Source organism: Gossypium hirsutum, chromosome A12, assembly GCF_007990345.1.
Source record: "Gossypium hirsutum isolate 1008001.06 chromosome A12, Gossypium_hirsutum_v2.1, whole genome shotgun sequence".
In the NCBI taxonomy this organism is placed as follows: Eukaryota; Viridiplantae; Streptophyta; class Magnoliopsida; order Malvales; family Malvaceae; genus Gossypium; species Gossypium hirsutum.
Genome location: NC_053435.1, coordinates 106,903,406 through 106,923,675, shown reverse-complemented (window position 1 = coordinate 106,923,675; position 20,270 = coordinate 106,903,406). Strand labels below are relative to the sequence as shown.

Here is a 20,270-nt window from a genome sequence, read left to right as displayed (position 1 = left end):
ATGAATATTTGAAATTACTTATTTAATATTTAAAAATAAGGGCTTTTTTGCTTAAAAAAAAAAGTTATGGCTACGAGTCATGCAACGTAAGAATACGCCCCCAGAGTCCCAGGCCACCACACGTATTAGGTCCCGCAGACTGAAAACGAAATTCTTTTCCAATAAAATCAAACCACGTGTACAAAGGTCATCCGTTAAATCCCCTAAAATATCTACTCTTCCACTCTTTTTTCGCCACGCCTTTTGTCCAGTTTTCTGCTTTCCCAGTAGCCACGTCATCACACCCTTCTTATTCCTTTCTCTTTGAATCTTACTTGTCAGTCCCTCCACCGTTGGATTCGGAAACTGCCTCCATTCGGCCGTTGATTTTCCCCATTGATATAATTTGTGGACACCATAATTTACGTCTTTCAATTTAAATGATTCTTTTATATTTCGAAAAATCTTTCATCATTTTAGGATTCGTTGTAGCCAGGAAAAAAAAGCGCGAGTTCCTCAAATCCCGCGATCCGAGTCGACTCAGCAACTCGCTTTTGCTTTGTTCAACCAGGTATGTTTTCTCTTTGCATGGAACTGGTTAACGTTTCTGAATTGATTATGGATGAATGTAACAGAGACAAGACATGCCTTTGTTACGATATGTAATTTTGATCTGTTCATGACTTTGTTTAATGTTGATTTGAAGTAGGTTGTAGAAAATTTTGATGATTAATTTATATAAACGCACAAAGCTTGGTGTTTGAAATTTTGTTTGATCAACTCTAGATATAGATGCAGAGCATAAATATTAGTGTTTTTGTGTTAAAAGAACTAGTTTTAATTATGTAATATTGATGAATCTGTTGCATGTTTCTTGTACTGTTGCTGATGCACATGTTTGTTTGGTTGCAGTTTTTTGCTTAAATTTTGCAAAAAGACAATTTGAGATGGGAGTTGTCAGTGTTTCTAGTTCAGCTGCCCGAACTCCAGTAGGATTAGGCACAAAGTTTTCTACTCAAAGATGTACATTTAGAAGACCTTGTATTATGGCATTTAAAGCAGACAAATTTAATAATACGGCTCTAGTTACGCTTCGAGACCATAATCTTTTGCCGGTGGAAACGGCTAAGGAGCACCCGAAGAGACGCGGGAAAGCGAAAAAGGCTTCCAAGACTGTAAACCGTGACTTTACTGATGAAGGTTCTCCGTACACCGTGGACGTAGATTACAACGAAGCCGCTGCCAAACTCGAAAACATTTATAAGCTTAGCCCTTCGACTCAAACATTTGATGAAAAAGGGAGTGAAGGTGAGACAAAAGGACGCCATCTGAGGGGGAAGAGATCTACAGAAAGTGATGGGAAAGCGGATAACGGTGATGATAAGATCGTGGTTCGGAGCCAGACTAAGAAGAACAGAAGATTGGGCCTTGATAAAAGGATTGAACTGAAAAAGAATAGAGAAGAAAAGTCGGTTGTTTCTGGCCAGAGTAAAAAGGGTATCTCGAATGAAAGTGAGAAGATCGATAGGCTTGTCCGGGACTATTCGGCTTCAACCGATTTGGTCAGCCTGGACTGGAAGAAAATGAAGATACCTCCGGTTCTGCCGTCCACCGAACATACTTGGTTGTTTAAGCTAATGCAGCCAATGAAGGTTTGCACCTTTTCAATAAAAGGAGACTGCTGCTAGCCTTCAGTTTTCCATGTTTCTTAGTTTTTTTGAAGCATTGGTAGTGCTTGCCTCTAACATATTTTGCTGAAACTGCAGGCACTGCTTGAGGCAAAAGAGAACTTGCAAAAGGATCTGGGTAGAGATCCTACTGAAGATGAATTAGCTGAGGCAACAAATTCGAGTGCAGCTCAAGTGAGAAGACAGTTAGAGGTTGGTCGAGCTGCTAGAAATAAGCTCATTAAGGTAATTCCTCTTCAACCACCAGTATTGCTTAGAGATGCTTCGAATTAAAAGAAAAGGAACCGTGATAGTACGTACGGTTTAAACTTTCAAGGTGGTTTAGTAGAGCATATACTAGCCTTTCATATATGCTATTGGTGTTGATGTACCACTAGCATACCATTCCTCGGCCAAATTTTCCGTGATCCAATATTACATGTGGGAAAGTAATTTGACCAAGTTTTGATAAATTTGCAGCAGTCATTGAGGTTCCCTTTTAAATATCTTGACATAAGCACTTATGAGGGTTTCTTTCTTGTTGTTCTAACATCAAACCTCACCCATCACCCACACTGCACAGGCAAATAGAACTTTTCTAAAGAAGAGCCATGTTTTGATATCATATATCCATTTTAGCAGTGTTTGCCTAGTTTGTGGCTAAAGCTTATTGTGAGCATTTTGGCATTGGCTTTCAATGATAACTACTGAGAGGTATTGCTTTATTTCACGCAGCACAACCTCCGGCTCGTTTTGTTTGTGATAAACAAATATTTTCAAGATTTTGCAAATGGTCCAAGATTTCAAGACCTTTGTCAGGCTGGAGTTAAAGGACTTATCACAGCCATCGACCGCTTTGAACCAAGAAGGAGATTCCGTCTTTCTACATACGGCCTTTTTTGGATTAGGCATGCAATTATACGTTCCATGACCCTATCAAGCTTCACGCGTGTCTCATTTGGACTTGAATCAGTAAGCTCTCTTCTCACTTAAGCGTATGCTATATATGATTTGCTTGAAACAACGAGCAATATTGGAATCTAACTGCAAGCAGATGATATGATCATGCTCGAAATGCCCGAGGCCGAAATAAAATCATACATTGAAATAGTGTTGGGTAGACCAATGTGCATATTCTGTTTGTTCATTTATTTTAGTGACATTTCGACCGCTGCCTTTTGCTGCTAATTGTTGGCTCGAGATTTTGGACCGATAAGCTGAGCAGTAGAAGCCCTGGCTGCTTCTTTTAGTAGAAATATGAATTATTTTTGAACTGTTTATTGTGATGCAGGTTAGAGTAGAAATCCAAAGAGCCAAACTGGAATTATTGTTTGAACTTCATAGAGAACCGACAGACGATGAAGTAATCAAAAGAGTTGGGATTTCCCCCGAGAGGTACCAAGAAGTAATGAGGGCCTCGAAACCCGTTGTATCTCTTCATTTGAGGCATTCCGTCACACAAGAAGAGTTCATTAGTGGAATCACCGATGTCGATGGTGTTGGAGGCGATCACCGAAGGCAACCTGCTCTTCTCAGGCTTGCACTTGATGATGTGGTAAGCCTCCATCCCCTTTTGATCTACACTCACCGGTAATTGTTATCGGAAAAACCCCATATGCTTACTTGGACCATGTTTTGTTCATTTTTGCTGTATTTTTTCAGCTCGATTCTCTGAAGCCAAAAGAGAGCCTGGTAATCAGGCAGAGATACGGACTCGACGGTAAAGGTGATAGAACATTAGGAGAAATTTCTGGGAACTTAAACATTTCGAGAGAAATGGTCCGAAAGCACGAAGTAAAGGCACTTATGAAGCTCAAGCATCCAGCCCGAGTTGATTATCTCCGCCGATACGTCGTCTGAATCGTATCAACATCCACGGCATCATCTTATATCGGCTCGCGACAGTCGTTTCCGTATACTAATAGTCATTTTAACTACAAGAACATAAAATTCCCATACCTGTAATATAAGTTTCAAATACTCAAAAAGATTGTAAATCATCAATTATACATCACATTGTAATATTTATTTTTTCACCCTCATGATATATGTATATATATAATATAATAAAGTAGTTTGTATTCACGAAACCATATAGTCCAAAAGTATGGTGCCCAATATAATCAAGCTTAAATAATTATATAGTAAAAGTATGGTGACTAGTTCATCGCTTTCACCAAAGATAATGCTAATATGTCATTAGTCAAAATTAGTATATAATTAACACCAAGGTTAGAATATATATTCTTCCTAAAACTCAACTAATACGATGCAAAGCATCATTTGCACCATCAACGTGTTGTTTTAAAAAGAGAGTAATGATTAATATTCTTTTTGTAAACAATTAAATATTGGTAAAATGATACACAATATTATTAAATTATTAGTAAGTTCATCTCTACTATATGGCCTTCTTTAGTCACACCACCAGCACACTAATTGAAAGCTCTCCTTTCTTCCTCTTTTAGAGGTTTTTTTATTTTTATTTTTTATTTTTATGAAACAGCTTTAAACGTTAAGAATCTACGAATCAAAATTTAGACAATTTTCTTTTTTGATCTCCGTCACTAACTGTTAAGTATATTTTTTACTTGTTGATGGGCATTGACTCACTGTATTGATCGTTGAATCATCACTTGAAGTTTACTAGCCGAACTTTAAAAAAGAAAAAAACTTAACAATCAAATGACTTAAATAAAAGCATTCGAATAGTTCAATGACTATTTTGTAACTTTTTAAAATCATATAATTAAAATGTAAATTTATTAATAGTCTAATGACTTTTGATATAATTTACCCTTAAATATTTTTTTATTACAATTATTTTCGTGGTTGTACCTAAAATTATGATATTTATAGTTCTTTAAGAGGTGGTTTGGTTGAAAATTGAAATGAGGTTGATAATTTGATATAAATATTTACACTTTCCTAGCCAGAGACAAAGTGGCAACAAAGAGCACTTGATTAATTTGTCGTTAGTTTAATGCCTTAGCAACAACACTTGCCTACCCTAATATAGTATTGCTATTTTTAGCAAAAACATAATTAAATATAAGAAAAGAGAACCAATTATAATTATTAAATTATAAATTTGCATTATTAACGAAACCACAAGAGTATCTAAAAATCCTACTAAATGGATGGCACCATCAAGAGATGTGATTAAGTTCTTTTTAAAGTTGAAATGTAATCAGCCGATACTTATTTGGAGAAAGGTTTTAAATTAATTTAATTCTGAATTGGAATAATACGAATTAAATTAGGATAAAAATTAGTTTTTAAATAACTTTTTTATAAGTTCTTTAAATTTATTTAATCGAATTATTCACATCAATGAAATTTACGAATCGAAAATTTGATTGATTTTATCATTAGTCCAATTTAGAAAATTTTAATTCTCGTCTTTTCATCATCGTATAAAAATAGAATTTTGGCACAAACTTGTAGCCAAAACCACTAAACTTATGGTTTGCCAAGATGATTAGATGTTCTATACTCCCTCGAGGCTTGTGGTTGGCTAGCTAGCCAAAACAAATCATAAGACGTCACATGTTCTTGCTAAAAAAAAATACTAACGTTAAAAGTTATAGTTGATATGAGTTATCAATAGTGAGGAGAAGATGGTGAATGAGAGTGTCGATTCGCATGTGATAAGCAAAGAGCCGGTGTAAGGAGAATAGAGGAGGAGGAGGATGCTCTAAGGTTGTTGTGTAAGGCTGCTAGGGAGAAAACCCATCCTTAGTCTTATAGGGGGCCACCCATTGTCCTATAGTGTTGCATAGTTGACAGTATAGTATTCTACGTGGTCTTGTGGGTTGGCTAGGTGACAATGTCAATGTAAGTTAGTTGTTACCATCAAGCATACTATGTGGTCTTACTCTAATATTCTCATTCTTAGGGTCATATGGGGTGGTTATGCCTTGGTGGTCCCAACAAATGGTGTGGAGTGAATTGCCTCAAAGCCGACTCAAACAAGGTCTGTGGAGAGTTGTCTGTGGATTGTCTCGTATAAAGGCTTGCTCGTGAATTATTCCTCATGGAGGGTAGATCTGTTCATGGGTTGGGCCACCCGGCCCAGCCCAAAGGCCCGTCCTAAATGTAAGAGGGTTTGGGCAAAAATATAGGCTTGAAAAATGAGCTTGGACAAAAAAAGGTCCGTTTAAAAAATGGGCCAGACCTAGGTTAAGGCGTTTTTGGCCCAGCCTGGCCGGAATTCACAAAAGGACAAAAAAATCTGCTTTTTTATTTTTTAATATTATTTTCTTTTTGTTTTCTCCTTATTTTGCTACAATTTTACTATTATATTGTTACTATTCTGTTGTTATTGTTTAGATATTGTATAAAACCTATTTTATTGTTAATTTTGTTATTATTTTAGAGGCATTTACTTGTTAAGTTGTATCTATCTTAGTGTTATTTAGGTATACATATTTTTTAAAATTTATTTCCAATTTGTTGGGAAAAAATTATTTTGATATTTTTAGTGCTTTTAATGTGTTATATATATTTTAAAATTATATAAAAAATAATATAAAAAATAATATGAGCAGGCTGAGTCAAGCTTGGGTAAAATTTTAGATCTATTTTTAGGTCAAACCAGGACTAGTAAACATACCTGACTTTTTAGTTGACCTCAGCCCGACCCAACCCGACCCGACCCGACCCAAGCGCACCTCATCTACATATCAACAATTTATTAGGTATCAACATCAATGATAGACAGTAAGCTTGGCCTCCTTTATTTGGTAATATTACGCCTTCAAAATTGTAATGATCCAATTAACAAATTGGTAAAATCTCTGTTTCACCACTTTAACAATTTTACAATTCAATTTGAGTCCACTATAAAATTTCTACTTTCACCCCATATCTTAATATAAATTTTTGATGTTACATAAATTTATACACAACCAATACATCAAATAGAAATGTTATTGAATGATAATAAAATATTATTATTTACTAAAAATTAAAATAAAAAATGATTTTATTTGCCTCGCTGGAAAAGCATTAAAATCTCATTTGGATACACTCAACAATCTTTGGATCAGCAATAATTCAGTTTTTATTTATTTCATTCTTTTGACAACATATCATATCTTATCTTAATTTCTACACCTAACCCCAATAACATTGTTACATGTTGCTAAATTTAAGAACTTAAAAGTAGAAGCTGATTCAGCTTTGACTCATTTATATTATTATTATTATTATTATAATTAAAATGATGTAAATTTGAGAACGTTTAAGCGCACATTATCTTTTAAGATTTAATGTGTGAATAATAAAAATAATTAAATAAAAAATTATATACATACAATAAATTTAAAATAAATTTATATCCTTGATTTAAATGTCACATGATGTTATACGATATTATTCACTTTTAATTATTAGAAAATACTTGAAAATAACATTTAATATATTTTGTTGTTTAAATTTGAGTTGAGTTGGCATTGTTGTTATTGCAGTCATGAGGAGAACACCCTAAAGTGCTTTTTCTTTCGATTTAAGGGTTGGAAAAGAGTTACGAGTAAATGTAAGCTTTGTATAAAAAATAAATGTTTGTAACTGAACCTTAATAAGTATATAAAAGACGTAGTTGGACCAAGTTAGAATGTTGAGTTATTGTTTCATCATATAAGATTTTGAAAACTATAAAATTTAATGAATTTAAAAGCTATCGTTTGGTTGTAAATTTTATTTCAAAACTTAAAAAGAAAAGGAATTCAAAAATTTTAAATTAAAAAATAAAGATTAAATTCACAACAACACAATATAAGGATTAATACCATAATTTAACCAATTAATATTCTTAAATAATTATATATAAATAAAAAAATATCTTCAATTGATTCAATAGTATCAAATCAAACCTGGTTCTGATTGTAAGAACTTTCAAGCACCAGAACAATGTACAGCACAACAGAGCATCAGAAACCCCATATAAGGTATATATATAGAATTTTTATTTGATAAATTCGTCGCAGAATTTTTTTCATTTATAAAAATATATATTTAAATATCAATTAAAGATATTTTTCAGTCTCTTAATTCCGTTTATATATATTATATTTTTCAATGACAAATACGAGAAGCAACCAAGAATCGAAAATGGAAAACAACCCATCAAGAGGAAGAAGATGATATCACCATGAAGGGCATAAAAACCTCCATTAAATATATGCCTTTTTTACTCTTGTCATCTCTCATGGATTTCTTTTCAATTTCACCATACAAGAAGATGATGAGAGATGCTTCCCTGCATATATTAAATCAATGTGGGATACAAATATATTTATATATATTTAATTTTTAAAATTACATTATATATTCATGTCATGAAAATTAAAATCCTACATATTTGGCATCATTCGAAACAACAACTATGATTCATGTTATATGATTCTGATTATAATGATATTGAATGAGAATAATGTTTAACTTTTTTTTTATATATATTTTTCATAAATGTTGATTATTAATTTAGGGTCAATATTAAATGTTCTAATAGGATTGGTTTTTATTGGTAGCCATTGAACATCAATCCACATTCATCACTTGGGTCTTTCTGACATGTTATTTCACTTCAAGAATAAAAGAAAAAAAAATTGGATTCTTTGGTTTACATTAATGAGGCTAAATTGTAACATAGAACTAACTTGGGGGAGTTATGATTTTTTATGCATAAATGGAAAGATGGCCATAATTGGGATATTAGATTTATGTATGTCATTAACATATGTTGTGATTTAGGATTTTTTATTTATTTAAGGATGGAATTATCTGTTTAGATCTGAGTTTAGATAATAGAAATTTGAGTTGAAAATAATATTTTGAGTTTTTATGTTGAACTAAAAACAAGTTTGAAAAAGATATAAAGAAAAAATCAACCAGACTCAGCTTAATCCAAGTATATGTCTAATGAGATTTTGAGTCAGTCTTTGCCCCTAACTAAGTGGTATAATAACCATTTTAGTCCCTTCTATTTATAAAAAATTAATTTAATTTTATTTTAAATATATATTTTTTTACTTTTTATCTCTTAAAATTCTAAAATTTAAATTTACCCCCAAATTGAATTCAGGGCTTCACCTATATTGCTACCTGGTCCCTTTGTTAAGAACTTGATTGAAAGATTTTAAAGTTTTTTACTTGTATATAGCCTCATTTTCAAGAGAATACTTTGACTTGGGTTAGAATTTTGTGGTTATAGACTACAATTACTAGTTATAAAGAAAACTGATCTTGATGTTTGCAATCACATGATGATTGATTGAGTTGATAAGAATTGAATAATTTATTTGTGATTCTTGATATCAACGATCTTTCTTAATCGGACGGTTAATAGAATCCAACATAAAATCCTTCCCCAAACATATATAATAACTTTGATTAACCTTGAAATAAGATGGTCTCCTCCCTAGTCGAGGAGCCATATAGAAACAACTTTAGACCATAATATGTTTTTCTTAGTTCTTATTTTTTATCGATTGTGTTTTGTTGAGGAAAGGTAAATTTTTTTAAAGAGAATTCTCTTGATACACTTCTCAACAGGGCAATATTATTTTAGTCAGAATTTTATCTTTGGATTGCAGTGAGCTCAAGTATTTAAGATTATCTGAAGAGACGATGGGTTTACAGAACAAGAACAGAGCTTATCTAATCAAATCATGCATAGCACACAACCATCTACCAAAGAGACGAGCATTCATATTTGGTAGAGTTTAAACCTATGCCCTTATATGGTATTTATTACTTGAAATTTAATAAATGTCACCTTTTCAAAAAGTGAACCATAAATGAATTAATTGAATTAATGATAAATTTTAATAATTGATGTATTGTTTTCTTTATTACCATGGAATTGCACATTGATTTTAATTGAATTAGATTTGTTTTTTCTTTTTAGAACTGTTTCCTAGCTTAGTTATCAAATGGTGGCAAAACCTCTTATTTCATTAATTGATTTAAAATTTTCTTCATTCTGTAGAGAAATTAAACAAAATTCTACATACATTTCCATTTTTAGTGTCAAACCAATTATTTTCTCTTTATCGTTGTCAGCTAACTTGCTTCTTCGTGCATTTTTACATGCATGATTATATTTTAAATTTTAACTTATTAAAATATTATTTATATATAAAATTATAAAAAAAAATTGATTAATTTTAAATGAGTATAAGTTGATATATTTTATATATAGGATTTCGTATATTTATCAAGTTCAGTATTGTCTTTGACAAGGTTTTATTTATTCTTTTATTCTATCGAGAGCTCGAGTAGCATGGCGTACTCAAAAAGGGGAAGGCAAGCACGAGCCTTAGCCCCCTTGCTAAATGGGTATTACTTTTTAGCCCCTCCCAAAATTAAAATATTCAATTTAGACTTTTTTTTTTAACTTTTGATTAAATGGAAAGATTATAATTTTAGTTTTTTTGAAAAAATAAAAAATTTAATTTAAGCATTTTTAATACAATATTTTTAATTTTGCCTCTCTCAAATTTTATAATCTTATATTGACTTCCTTTAAATAAAATTTTTAATTTTACTCTTGTCGAGTAGATTCATAAAATGATTTTATTAAAAGCACGATGCAGTGATGAATTCATAGAATTATAGTGGCTTAATAATTACACATGATTAAACTCGAACTCATACTGTATTAATTGTAAGAAATTTATGAGTGAAAATATTACCCCTTGAACGAAAGTTGGGGGTAAACAACTAAATACTAAGAAATTAGTGTTCCGAGTGGGGGTAATGGGAGTGCTAGCTAGCGATATATTCCACTAACCATAAACAGCAGATATATACTTCATTTTCCATTTTCCATTTGACCTTATTATGAAACCTAACAGAACAATTAGAGAAAAAAAAATCTTTATTTTATTTTTCATTCTTATTGAAATCAAGCTATTGGCATCCACAAGTCCCTATAAGACGTAGACAGAACTTCCTATTCTTAAATTCTCTCAATTTAAAAAAAATAAAATTTATTATTCCTATTCTTCTTCCCCCACTTTTTTTGATGAATAAAATCCAATATCTCACTGGTATTTATATCCCTTCAAGCTCATTAAAACAATCCATAAGACATAACTAAATTATGTAGTTTTTTTTTATGAAGTTTTTCACACCTTTTGGACCATTTTATTTCTCCATCTTAGGGACCATTTTTTGTTTCTTTTTAGGTACAAAATCATGGGTGATAGGCTACGCCTAGCAGTTGGTATCATGGGTATTTAATTCTCTCATCTCCTCTATACCTTTTTTTTTTTTTTTTAGTTTTTTGCTGATACAAAAAGCATAATACCTACACGATCTTTCTCTTGCAGGCAATGCTTCTTCTTTGTTGCTTTATGCTGCACCAATGTAATGTCAATATATCCCTACACATACATACATGCATACATATATATACACATACATACATACGTGATAAATAAATATATGTGTTGTACAGCTTGACTTTTACAAGGGTAATAAGGAAAAGAAGCACTGAAGAATTCTCATGCATCCCATACATAGTTGCACTATCGAATTGTCTCCTTTACACATGGTATGGATTGCCTGTTGTGAGCTACAAGTGGGAAAATTTCCCTGTCATCACCATTAATGGTTTAGGGATCATCTTAGAGTTATCTTTCATCTTCATCTATCTTTGGTTTGCTCCAACAAGAGGAAAGGCGAGTTTCTTAATAAAACCCTGTTTTTCTTTTTCTTCTTTCATTATCATGTGACCACCATTGATGGTAGCTTGGTGAAAAAATTTGCAGATTAAAGCTGGTACCATAACGACGATGGTTATGGTAATATTTACCGTAACTGCAATTATATCGGCTTTTGTATTTCATGATCATCATCATCGGAAAGTTTTTGTTGGGACTATTGGGCTGGTGGCTTCAGTGGCAATGTATGCTGCTCCACTTGTCGTCGTGGTAAGCCCTTTAAAAAAGAAAAGAAAATTCCATTTTTTTCAGCTTGATTCGTGTCATCTTCGTGTGGGAATTGATTATTTTTCTTTATTTTAAATTTGCAGAAACAAGTGATAATGACAAAGAGTGTGGAATTTATGCCGTTTTATTTATCTTTTTTCTCGTTCTTGGCTAGTGTTCTTTGGTTGGCTTATGGACTACTGAGTCACGATCTCCTTCTAGCGGTTCGTATTATATTTATTACATTATGGCGCATCGAGATTGATAAAAAAAAATATAGTTGAATGTTTAAAGTTTTAAATTTAAATCTCATAAATTTTTTTATTAACATATTTTAAAAAAATAAATTACACTTATAAAAATATAAAAATAAAATATATATTATTATAAAGATATTTTTAACTGTTTATATTCTATATAAAAAAAACTGATGCATAACAACATTTGAACTAACATCATTGTAGTTAAACCTTGGATTTTATCATTTCAAAAGAAAGCTTCATTTGATTTTTATAAAATTTTTATAAAAATCAATAAATGTTTTTTTTCTGACATAGTTTATATGTTATTATATATGGCAGTCACCAAATCTGGTTGGCCTCCCTTTGGGCATATTGCAACTTGGACTTTACTGCAAATATAGGAAAAGAGGAATTATAGAAGAAGAACCAAGCAAATGGGATTTAGAGCATAATAATATCCAGGAGAAACCCAAACATATGCAGCTCTCAATGAACGAAGATGTCAATGGAAAGATCTGAAAAGCATATTAAACCTTAGGGTATGGATTTGTAATAATTATTATTCTTAAAAGCTAAAGGTGAAAGTTATTAAAATATCAATTTCTTGTTTTTTCTTTTAAAAATTTGAGAGCGCAAAGAATGTAAGAGTTTGATGCTTTACCAACGGGGAACAAAAGTTAACAGTGTTATGCGTTGTTGTAAACTAAAACCAAAATGCTCCTAAAAATATTAGCAAGTTATGATTCTGTCATTTGTGTTGATGGATTGGTAGTAGAGATGATTGGTTCACTTTATTTAAGATAGGATTTATCGATCAATGGAAAGAGTGGCAAGAGTTGTATGGGAAGGCTAGGGAATGAAGGTTTTGGCGAGAAGGAAGGAGGATAATGCCCTCACTTCTGACTCTTAATCTTTTATACATTGATTGTCTCGTATTTTAAGATATTATGTCCTGAGTTGATATTAGTGAGTAAAAACAAATGGCCTAATATTATAAGTTTCGTAAAATGGCATTTTGATGTGTCTCGTGTCACTTTGGATTGGATGTGATAGTTGGAACTTAATATGATGACTGTTGAGTAAATCCACCTATCATGTAAATTGTTAATTGGGCAAGTTTTCACAAGAAATCTCAAGTGAGAGCTGTACATGATTGTTGGAAGGCATAACCTTTTTAAGATCTTAGTAAGTTGTAATAAAATCTTTATTTAAAGTTTAAATATTAAAAACGATATTATTAAGAGAAATAATACTCATCTAAATATCAAACAGAAAAGAGTATATATTTATATATATTTGGTATGGGAAATGGAAGGACCACCCCGAAGAAAACCTTAAAATAAGACTATGAAGTTGCCTTAGAGACAACAATCAACAGTGCTACAATTTGGGTAATGATTTACAACCACAATTTTTATTATGTTAATCATTGTCATAAGAAAATTGAAATTTTTTATATGTATAAAGTGTTTAGTGACAAAGAATGTGCCTTTTAGAACTCATTCTACATTGACAATTACAAGACAAATGTCAGTGATACAATATGGCTAATCACAGCCACAAAGCATTAAAGAGAACACTTAAAACTAAATTATAATATAAACTTTGATCGTAATAAAAAAAATCAAGATTAAAACTATGAAATAGGCAAAACAAAAAATAATTATAATAAGATTTTAAATTAAATTATAAAAATATAAAAATTAAAGGGGTTATAAAAAATTTTGTCAAAATAAACAACACTGATTATAAAATACCAGAAATAATATTACATAATTTAAATTTTCTAATCTATGTTCAGAATTTAAATATAAATCAATAAGTTGTATAAATATTTAACGAAAAAAATTAATACAATATATAAAAAATATAAAATTAATATTAAAAATTAATCCATTCAAAATAGAACAAAAAAATTATAATTTTGTAAAATTAAATTGATACCCAAATTAACTTAGGATTTAACTCAAACAGAAATATTTTAAGAAGGAATAGGTATAGATATTTCCCTGCTAAAGTGCGCCCGTTCCGTCAAATTAACTTTTCCCTTGTTTGCTAACGTCACCGGGGGGTGCACAATACACTTATCCGGCGCCAGAGTAAGTCCCAAACGTTAACCGCGTGATTAAAAAAAACAATAACAGTAATTCATTTTTCTCTGCGAAACCCTAATATAATAATTATTAAGAAATTCTGACGGGTTATCTCTTCAAAATTTTTCAGGTTAATTTATGTTCTTTTAATTACCCCGTACATGGGCTGATTTTCAGCTATTTATAAAGATATATGTTTCGATCTGATATGAGAACTTTAACGTTTTGTATTTCTTTTTTTTTTTTGGATTTTGAGCATTTAGGGTTTTGATTGTCTTTTTTCGGCGAAGATTTTTCATAGGGGTTGTGCTGAACGGAATGGCATCGGTATCAAGTCAGCCGCAGTTCCGCTACACTCAACCACCGTCGAAGGTGCTGCATTTAAGAAACTTGCCATGGGAGTGTACGGAGGAAGAGCTGATTGAGCTGGGGAAGCCATTTGGTAAGGTCGTTAATACCAAATGCAATGTTGGCGCCAATCGAAATCAAGCTTTCATAGAATTTGTGAGTTTAATCTGTTTTCTTCTCTTCAAATTTCATCCTATTTTGTCAAGAATGTTAGTAATTGCTCTCTTTTTTTGTTTATCGTTTTTTAGGCTGATTTGAATCAGGCTATTGCTATGATATCATATTATGCTTCATCTTCGGAGCCTGCTCAAGTTAGGGGCAAAACGGTCTACCTACAATATTCTAACAGGCAAGAGATTGTAAACAACAAAACCACGGCGGATATCGCCGGAAATGTTCTTTTGGTAACAATCGAAGGTCAAGATGCGCGGCTTGTTTCCATTGATGTTTTGCATCTGGTAAGGAAGATCTTTGGTCTTTCTTGCTTTCCTTTTTGGGTTAAGAATTTCTAGGTTTGATCTGAGTTTATGTAATTACTAGGATTTGTGTGGCTTTTGTCATGCTCTATAGAAAGAAAAAGCTTTCTGTTGTTTTGACATGAATATGAATGAATTAGCAGGATCATGTCAAGGGAATTATCTCCAATGGCAGCTTAGTGCATCCGGAGAAAGAGCACATGTGTGTTTGTCTCCTTTCTCCTTTCCTTAACACTACCTCTCTTCCCTACTCTTCCTTACTTACCTCCAATTCCTACCTTTTAGGGTGTTTTTCTTTTTCATTTCTTCTTTCATGTGCATCAAGCTCCCTCGGACTTTTTTGATGCTTTATATGATCTGTATTATATATTTGTGCCATAAAATAGATGCTAGCTTTCTTGAGTGCCAAAATTTTCGCTAGTGCGTGTGAGCAGGGTAGTCTAATTGAGTGCCTTAGTTCGTCTTTGCACTCAGCTGAAGCCATGGTACCAAACAAGCTCTGATTCCATGGCAACTTTAAGTGAGGTGCTAGTGTTGGGCATGGGTACTTCTGATTCCTGATTTAGTAGCCATTCATTAATGTTATAAGCATTATTTTTTGTTTGCTGATGCCTGTTATTTAAGATTGAATGAGTGGCTAATCAATCCTGTGAAGATGAAAAACCCCTCTGTTCCTTCTGTGCTCATGCAATTGTACTTATCTCTTTCTATTTTGGAATTAAACACTATTTGTAGTTGTTAATGTAGTTGTGAAATCACATAGCAATGGTTTAAGGGACTAATTGTTACAATCTAAATGTTTTTCTCTAAGATCTAGACAACTATATCTGCTTTTGGGAAGTAAGCTAGTAATTTTCATTGATACTATTCTACTAGAGAACAGTAGTTATTTTTCTTAGGGAACAATGTAATCTACAAAGTATAATCTTCATAGTTCCTGCATTTGTAGTTTACTTCGCTTCAATTTACTTGTAGCAACTAAAGCTTTATGTTTTACCCTTAAAAGAATAGTGATTGTATCTGATTTTTTCTCAGAAGATGGCACAGTTATTTATCTCATAATACTTGATAAAATTGAAATTTGAGCAGCCTGAAGTGTAGCTTTCGTTTGTTTTTTTTTTTTGAAGATTTGAGGATTCTTAGCACATATAGGTCAATTTTTTCATCCTTTTTCTTTTTATGCGTTACTTCATTCTAGTACTTCGGCAAAATCATAGATTTTACATGTTCTCTAATTTTTGTTAACATCATTAGAAAATCTGAAATGCATCACTGCAATTGTTAAGTTGTATTCTGTTAATATGTTCTATTATTTCTGTCTCGATGCTTAAGACCTGGTATGTTGAAGTTATCTCCATTCCTTATTTTCTGGCAGATTTGTTAGTGGAAATTCTAGGTTGTAATGACTTTTTGGAGTCCTTTTACTTGATTTATTTTCCATTCATCTTTCTAAAGGAGTTAATAATGCAGGTATTTTCAGCTTTTGGATTTGTGCATAAGATTACTACCTTTGAGAAGACAGCTGGATTTCAGGTCAATGAATTAAATCTCCTTCTTCCTAGATTGATTTGTTTGCTTGAGCCTTTGAAAATAAGCTTGTTCTATGTTTTCTTTTGTACAGGCATTGGTGCAGTTTTCAGATGCAGAAACAGCCACATCTGCAAAAAATGCCTTGGATGGACGAATCATCCCTAGGTGACTGTTGCATTAATTGTTAGACATAAGTCTATTGAACACATATTTCAACATATAGCTTTATTGTGGTGCAATTGAACACATAAGTATATCACGCCCAAAATCTTTTGACGACAGTGTCTGACAAATATTGCAACATTTCCTGTTGTTTGCCATCTTTAAGTCCTTGAGATAGTGTATAGAAAATTCACCATGTAGAAATAAAGTATAGTTCTTATAGTAACAGTCTTAACTCCACAAGCAAAGCTTTTAATATTGCCGCTTATGTTGTTCTTATGTGACTTTATTTTCTTTTATGATGATCTACTGACCTTTTCCTGGGTTCCAGGTATCTGCTTTCTGAAAACATATCTCCTTGTACGCTTAGGATCACATATTCTGCTCATACAGATTTGAGTGTGAAATTTCAGAGCCACAGGAGCAGGTATTCCTGATGTCTACTCTTCTCATCCGATCATGATCATATGTATCATATTCAATTACTAATTGTTACTTATTTTGCTTATGCATCAGTGATTTCTTCACAGTTAGTTTTTTTTTATTTAAATAATCTAAACTTCTGGACATCCCTTTTGTTGCAATGCCATTTACTGGCTGCTTCCCATCTCTTCGCTGTTGTATAGTTTTTTTTTTTTTTTAATAATCTAAACTTCTGACATCCCTTTTGTTGTAATGCCATTTACTGGCTGCTGCACATCTCTTTGCTGTTGTATAGAAATTAAACAAATTGGTTTTTATTTTCAGGGACTATACCAATCCCTATCTTCCTGTTGCTCCTTCTGCTATAGATGGAAGTAACCAGGTAAAGAACATGCTATTTGCAATTGAATTTCTTAACTGCTGAAAGAATTGTAATATTGCTATTTACTAGGTGCTGTTTCTAAGGGCACAGTGCATTAGTTTTAGCACAACCAACTTGACAAATTTCATAAAATGTTTAATTTTTTCTCATGCATGGTGTCACATTCATTGAGATTCAACTCTCGTTAACTTGTATATCTACCGTGAAATAAATAATTTTTCTGTATTAATATGCGGGCTCTATACCGTTTGTTTACTAATTTGGTTCTTAATGAGATTCGTTTGTTTGTCACCATTGCAGTTCAATTTGGGTGTTGATGGGAAAAAGCTAGAACCTGAAAGTAATGTTTTACTTGCATCTATTGAGAACATGCAATATGCTGTTACCTTGGATGTGCTGCACATGGTATTTACAATTTACTGAAAGTGGCTTTTGTTGGACTGTTTAGTACCTGAATTCATACCGATTATCTATTGATTTCTTTCTGTCTTGTTATAATGTTCAGGTCTTCTCTGCTTTTGGCCCTGTTCAAAAGATTGCCATGTTTGATAAGAATGGTGCCCTGCAGGCTCTAATTCAGTACCCTGGTAATGTTCGAACATGTTTATTTCTAGTCTTAAATTAGGCCTCAGAATTTGGTTACTTTTCCATCAAGATGGCCCATTGTCGAGAATCTCTCACTAGTGCTGAAAGGTTACTTTTAGACTAAGCCTTCTTATTCTAACAAATCCATAATAGCCATTTATGGCCTAATACATTATTGATTATTATTTTTATATTAAAGCCAAGAACATATGGAAGAGATTGGACACTTTATATTCGCTGTCCCTTGAATTCAAGTATTAACGGTTCCATGCTTTGCAGATGTTCAGACAGCTATTGTTGCCAAGGAGGCATTAGAAGGGCACTGCATATACGATGGAGGGTTTTGTAAACTTCATCTCTCGTATTCACGTCACACCGATCTTAGTATAAAGGTAATTGGACAATACAGTTTACGAGTTGTTATCTAAATCGTTTGCTTTAATGCAATAGTTTAGCTGGGAGGCAGAATCCAACTATGGTTGCATTATACTGTCGGTTTTGTTTGGTCCCAAAGTTGCATTATGCGGTTGGTCTATTCTTTACAGGTCAATAACGATAGGAGCAGGGATTATACAATCCCTAATCCTGCTATGGTGAACCCACAGCCTTCAGTTCTGGGGCAACAACCAGTTCAAACAATGGGTCATCAATACAATGGGACACAATACGCTCCGGGTAGACAACAACAACAACCTACAATGCCTCCACAACCTTCAGCTGGATGGGGGTCATCGGCTGTTCCACTGATGCCCCAACCTATGATGAATAATCATAATCCTTACATACCACCAGCCTCAATGCCGCAAATGACTCAGGGAATGATGCAAATGCCAGGCCAGGGTGGCATACCTCCTTTCAGACCCACTCATATGTAATAGCATCTATCTATCTATCTATCTATCTATCAAGTATGAAAAACCATATAAAAAAATTGGGGGTGGCCTCAGTTGCTACATGAGTGGTTGCTTCTCGAGTTTTATATAGATATTGAATGGGGGGCATGGTAATCACTCATTTTAGACGACATTTTTAGCTTCTTAAGTTTTGGAATATCGAGGAGTGAGTGAGAGAGAGTGAACCGGTTTTTATTTTTATTTATTAGGCTTTTAAATCACGGTTGAAACAAGCGGACTGATTGAACCGGTGTTTAGTTCAATTTCAATCATATTTCGGTTTTTTAAAAACTAATTTTGATCATTATTTCTTTATTATCTAAGTTTTTATTGTGCATGGCCGAGATGGAACGATTTTCGCCAATGGGAAATGAAACAAAAATTGAGATATTATTAAAGGTTTATCTTTTTGGCCATTAATATTTAATAAAAGGGTTCTGAATGAAATGTTTTCGGTGTCGGTCATGATTTAAATTAAATGAATTATTAAATTTTGATTTAAGTGGTTTAATCACCAGAAGTTCAACTGATTCGTTTTAATTTGTGAGCTAATTTGTTTTTATGATAGATTTTCAGTTCAACCAATAATATTGTAGCAAAATGAAAAAAGATCATTTATGGTGGTAGGTAGTGTTATTTATTGCACAAGTAATTGTTGGATGCAGCTACCTTTAGTTTTTGTTTTGTTTTATTTTATGATGCAACTAGCTTTAGTTTATTGTTATTGTTTTTGATAAATAGGTTGCTTATCTATAGTGATAGAGTTAGTATGACGAATGTATAAATTATTTGGTATTTTTAACATGTTTCAAAAAATTAGTTCATCAAACTAAAACAAAAACTAATCAATGTGGTTTTGGTTCAGTCTTTTTATAACATTGGCTTGCTACCAAACACAGAAACCGTCTACACATATTTTTTGGAGTAACTGTGAAACCATGTATTATTTTAACCTTTTTATCTAATTCCGGAGTGACAATTATGAAATCTTTCCCAATGCAATTTTAATCCCAAAAATAAGTAACAACGCTCTTATTGCATGTAGTCATTGATGCTTGGATTACATATGGAAAGCCACTTATAGGATTTGATTTTGCAGATGTCCAGACAGCTATTGCTGCCAAGGAGACATGATAGAGCAACTTATGATACCTCCACAACCCTCGGCTGGATGTGGAGCCTCAGCTGTTCCGGCAATCGGTGTCAATACAGATAAGTAATCATCATAACCCTTATATTCCACGGGCCTCGATGCCGCAAATGACTCCCGGGATTATGCGAATGTCAGGCTAGGGTCGCGTACCACCACCAGCTTCGACTGTGCCATTAAGTTCTGGGGGTGTTCACTTAAAAGAATTTTAAAGATTCTGAAGGGTTTATAAAAAATTTCAAAAGTTTTGAAGGATCTAATTAGAACTTTTCAAAAGCTTAACTAAAATTTCTAAAAAAATTAAAAATTTTACTAGGCATAATAATAATGTTTTAACTAAAATATGGTATGCAGTCCAAGCAAGCTGAAATTTTTAAATGGATTGATTATGATACATAACAA

The 20,270-nt window shown here is 32.5% G+C and overlaps 3 protein-coding genes across 6 annotated transcripts; all 3 read left to right on the top strand.

Annotated features, from left to right (window-relative positions):
* Positions 1-401: 401 nt before the first annotated feature.
* LOC107929486 (RNA polymerase sigma factor sigE, chloroplastic/mitochondrial) lies at positions 402-3,682 on the top strand. Of its 2 annotated transcripts, none has more exons than XM_016860920.2 (6): positions 402-550; positions 892-1,631; positions 1,746-1,892; positions 2,382-2,618; positions 2,938-3,201; positions 3,309-3,682. In XM_016860920.2, the coding sequence occupies exons 2-6, from the start codon at positions 927-929 to the stop codon at positions 3,504-3,506; spliced, it is 1,551 nt and encodes a 516-aa protein (XP_016716409.2). In that variant the 5' UTR covers positions 402-550; positions 892-926; the 3' UTR covers positions 3,507-3,682. The 2 variants fall into 2 exon arrangements, with proteins under 2 accessions (XP_016716409.2, XP_016716411.2); XM_016860922.2 differs by having other exon boundaries at positions 428-554.
* A 6,920-nt stretch (positions 3,683-10,602) lies between these two features.
* On the top strand, positions 10,603-12,572 carry LOC107929517 (bidirectional sugar transporter SWEET3). The gene is made up of 7 exons (XM_041083671.1): positions 10,603-10,702; positions 10,841-10,887; positions 10,985-11,021; positions 11,113-11,335; positions 11,426-11,587; positions 11,689-11,808; positions 12,166-12,572. Exons 2-7 carry the CDS (start codon positions 10,851-10,853, stop codon positions 12,343-12,345), a joined length of 759 nt encoding a protein of 252 aa, XP_040939605.1. The 5' UTR covers positions 10,603-10,702; positions 10,841-10,850; the 3' UTR covers positions 12,346-12,572.
* A 1,320-nt stretch (positions 12,573-13,892) lies between these two features.
* LOC107929595 (polypyrimidine tract-binding protein homolog 2) lies at positions 13,893-19,013 on the top strand. 3 transcript variants are annotated; one of them, XM_041083670.1, is made up of 11 exons: positions 13,893-14,049; positions 14,210-14,423; positions 14,516-14,725; positions 16,214-16,276; positions 16,365-16,438; positions 16,767-16,862; positions 17,183-17,240; positions 17,541-17,645; positions 17,746-17,827; positions 18,105-18,217; positions 18,371-19,013. In XM_041083670.1, the coding sequence occupies exons 2-11, from the start codon at positions 14,238-14,240 to the stop codon at positions 18,698-18,700; spliced, it is 1,317 nt and encodes a 438-aa protein (XP_040939604.1). In that variant the 5' UTR covers positions 13,893-14,049; positions 14,210-14,237; the 3' UTR covers positions 18,701-19,013. The 3 variants fall into 3 exon arrangements, with proteins under 3 accessions (XP_040939604.1, XP_016716563.2, XP_016716562.2); XM_016861074.2 differs by having other exon boundaries at positions 13,919-14,049; positions 14,183-14,423; XM_016861073.2 differs by having other exon boundaries at positions 13,992-14,423.
* The last annotated feature ends 1,257 nt before the right edge of the window (positions 19,014-20,270 follow it).

What these genes read in the sequence shown, in the direction of transcription:
- LOC107929486 (XM_016860920.2), top strand. Translation starts at nt 927, where the DNA reads ATGGGAGTTGTCAGTGTTTCTAGTTCAGCTGCCCGAACTCCAGTAGGA. An exon ending in AGCTAATGCAGCCAATGAAG is followed by an intron (nt 1,632 to 1,745) that starts GTTTGCACCTTT and finishes CTGAAACTGCAG; the next exon opens with GCACTGCTTGAGGCAAAAGA. An exon ending in TCTCATTTGGACTTGAATCA is followed by an intron (nt 2,619 to 2,937) that starts GTAAGCTCTCTT and finishes ATTGTGATGCAG; the next exon opens with GTTAGAGTAGAAATCCAAAG.
- LOC107929517 (XM_041083671.1), top strand. Translation starts at nt 10,851, where the DNA reads ATGGGTGATAGGCTACGCCTAGCAGTTGGTATCATGG. An exon ending in TTGCTTTATGCTGCACCAAT is followed by an intron (nt 11,022 to 11,112) that starts GTAATGTCAATA and finishes TGTGTTGTACAG; the next exon opens with CTTGACTTTTACAAGGGTAA. An exon ending in TTGCTCCAACAAGAGGAAAG is followed by an intron (nt 11,336 to 11,425) that starts GCGAGTTTCTTA and finishes AAAAATTTGCAG; the next exon opens with ATTAAAGCTGGTACCATAAC.
- LOC107929595 (XM_041083670.1), top strand. Translation starts at nt 14,238, where the DNA reads ATGGCATCGGTATCAAGTCAGCCGCAGTTCCGCTACACTCAACCACCG. An exon ending in ATCAAGCTTTCATAGAATTT is followed by an intron (nt 14,424 to 14,515) that starts GTGAGTTTAATC and finishes ATCGTTTTTTAG; the next exon opens with GCTGATTTGAATCAGGCTAT. An exon ending in CCATTGATGTTTTGCATCTG is followed by an intron (nt 14,726 to 16,213) that starts GTAAGGAAGATC and finishes TTAATAATGCAG; the next exon opens with GTATTTTCAGCTTTTGGATT.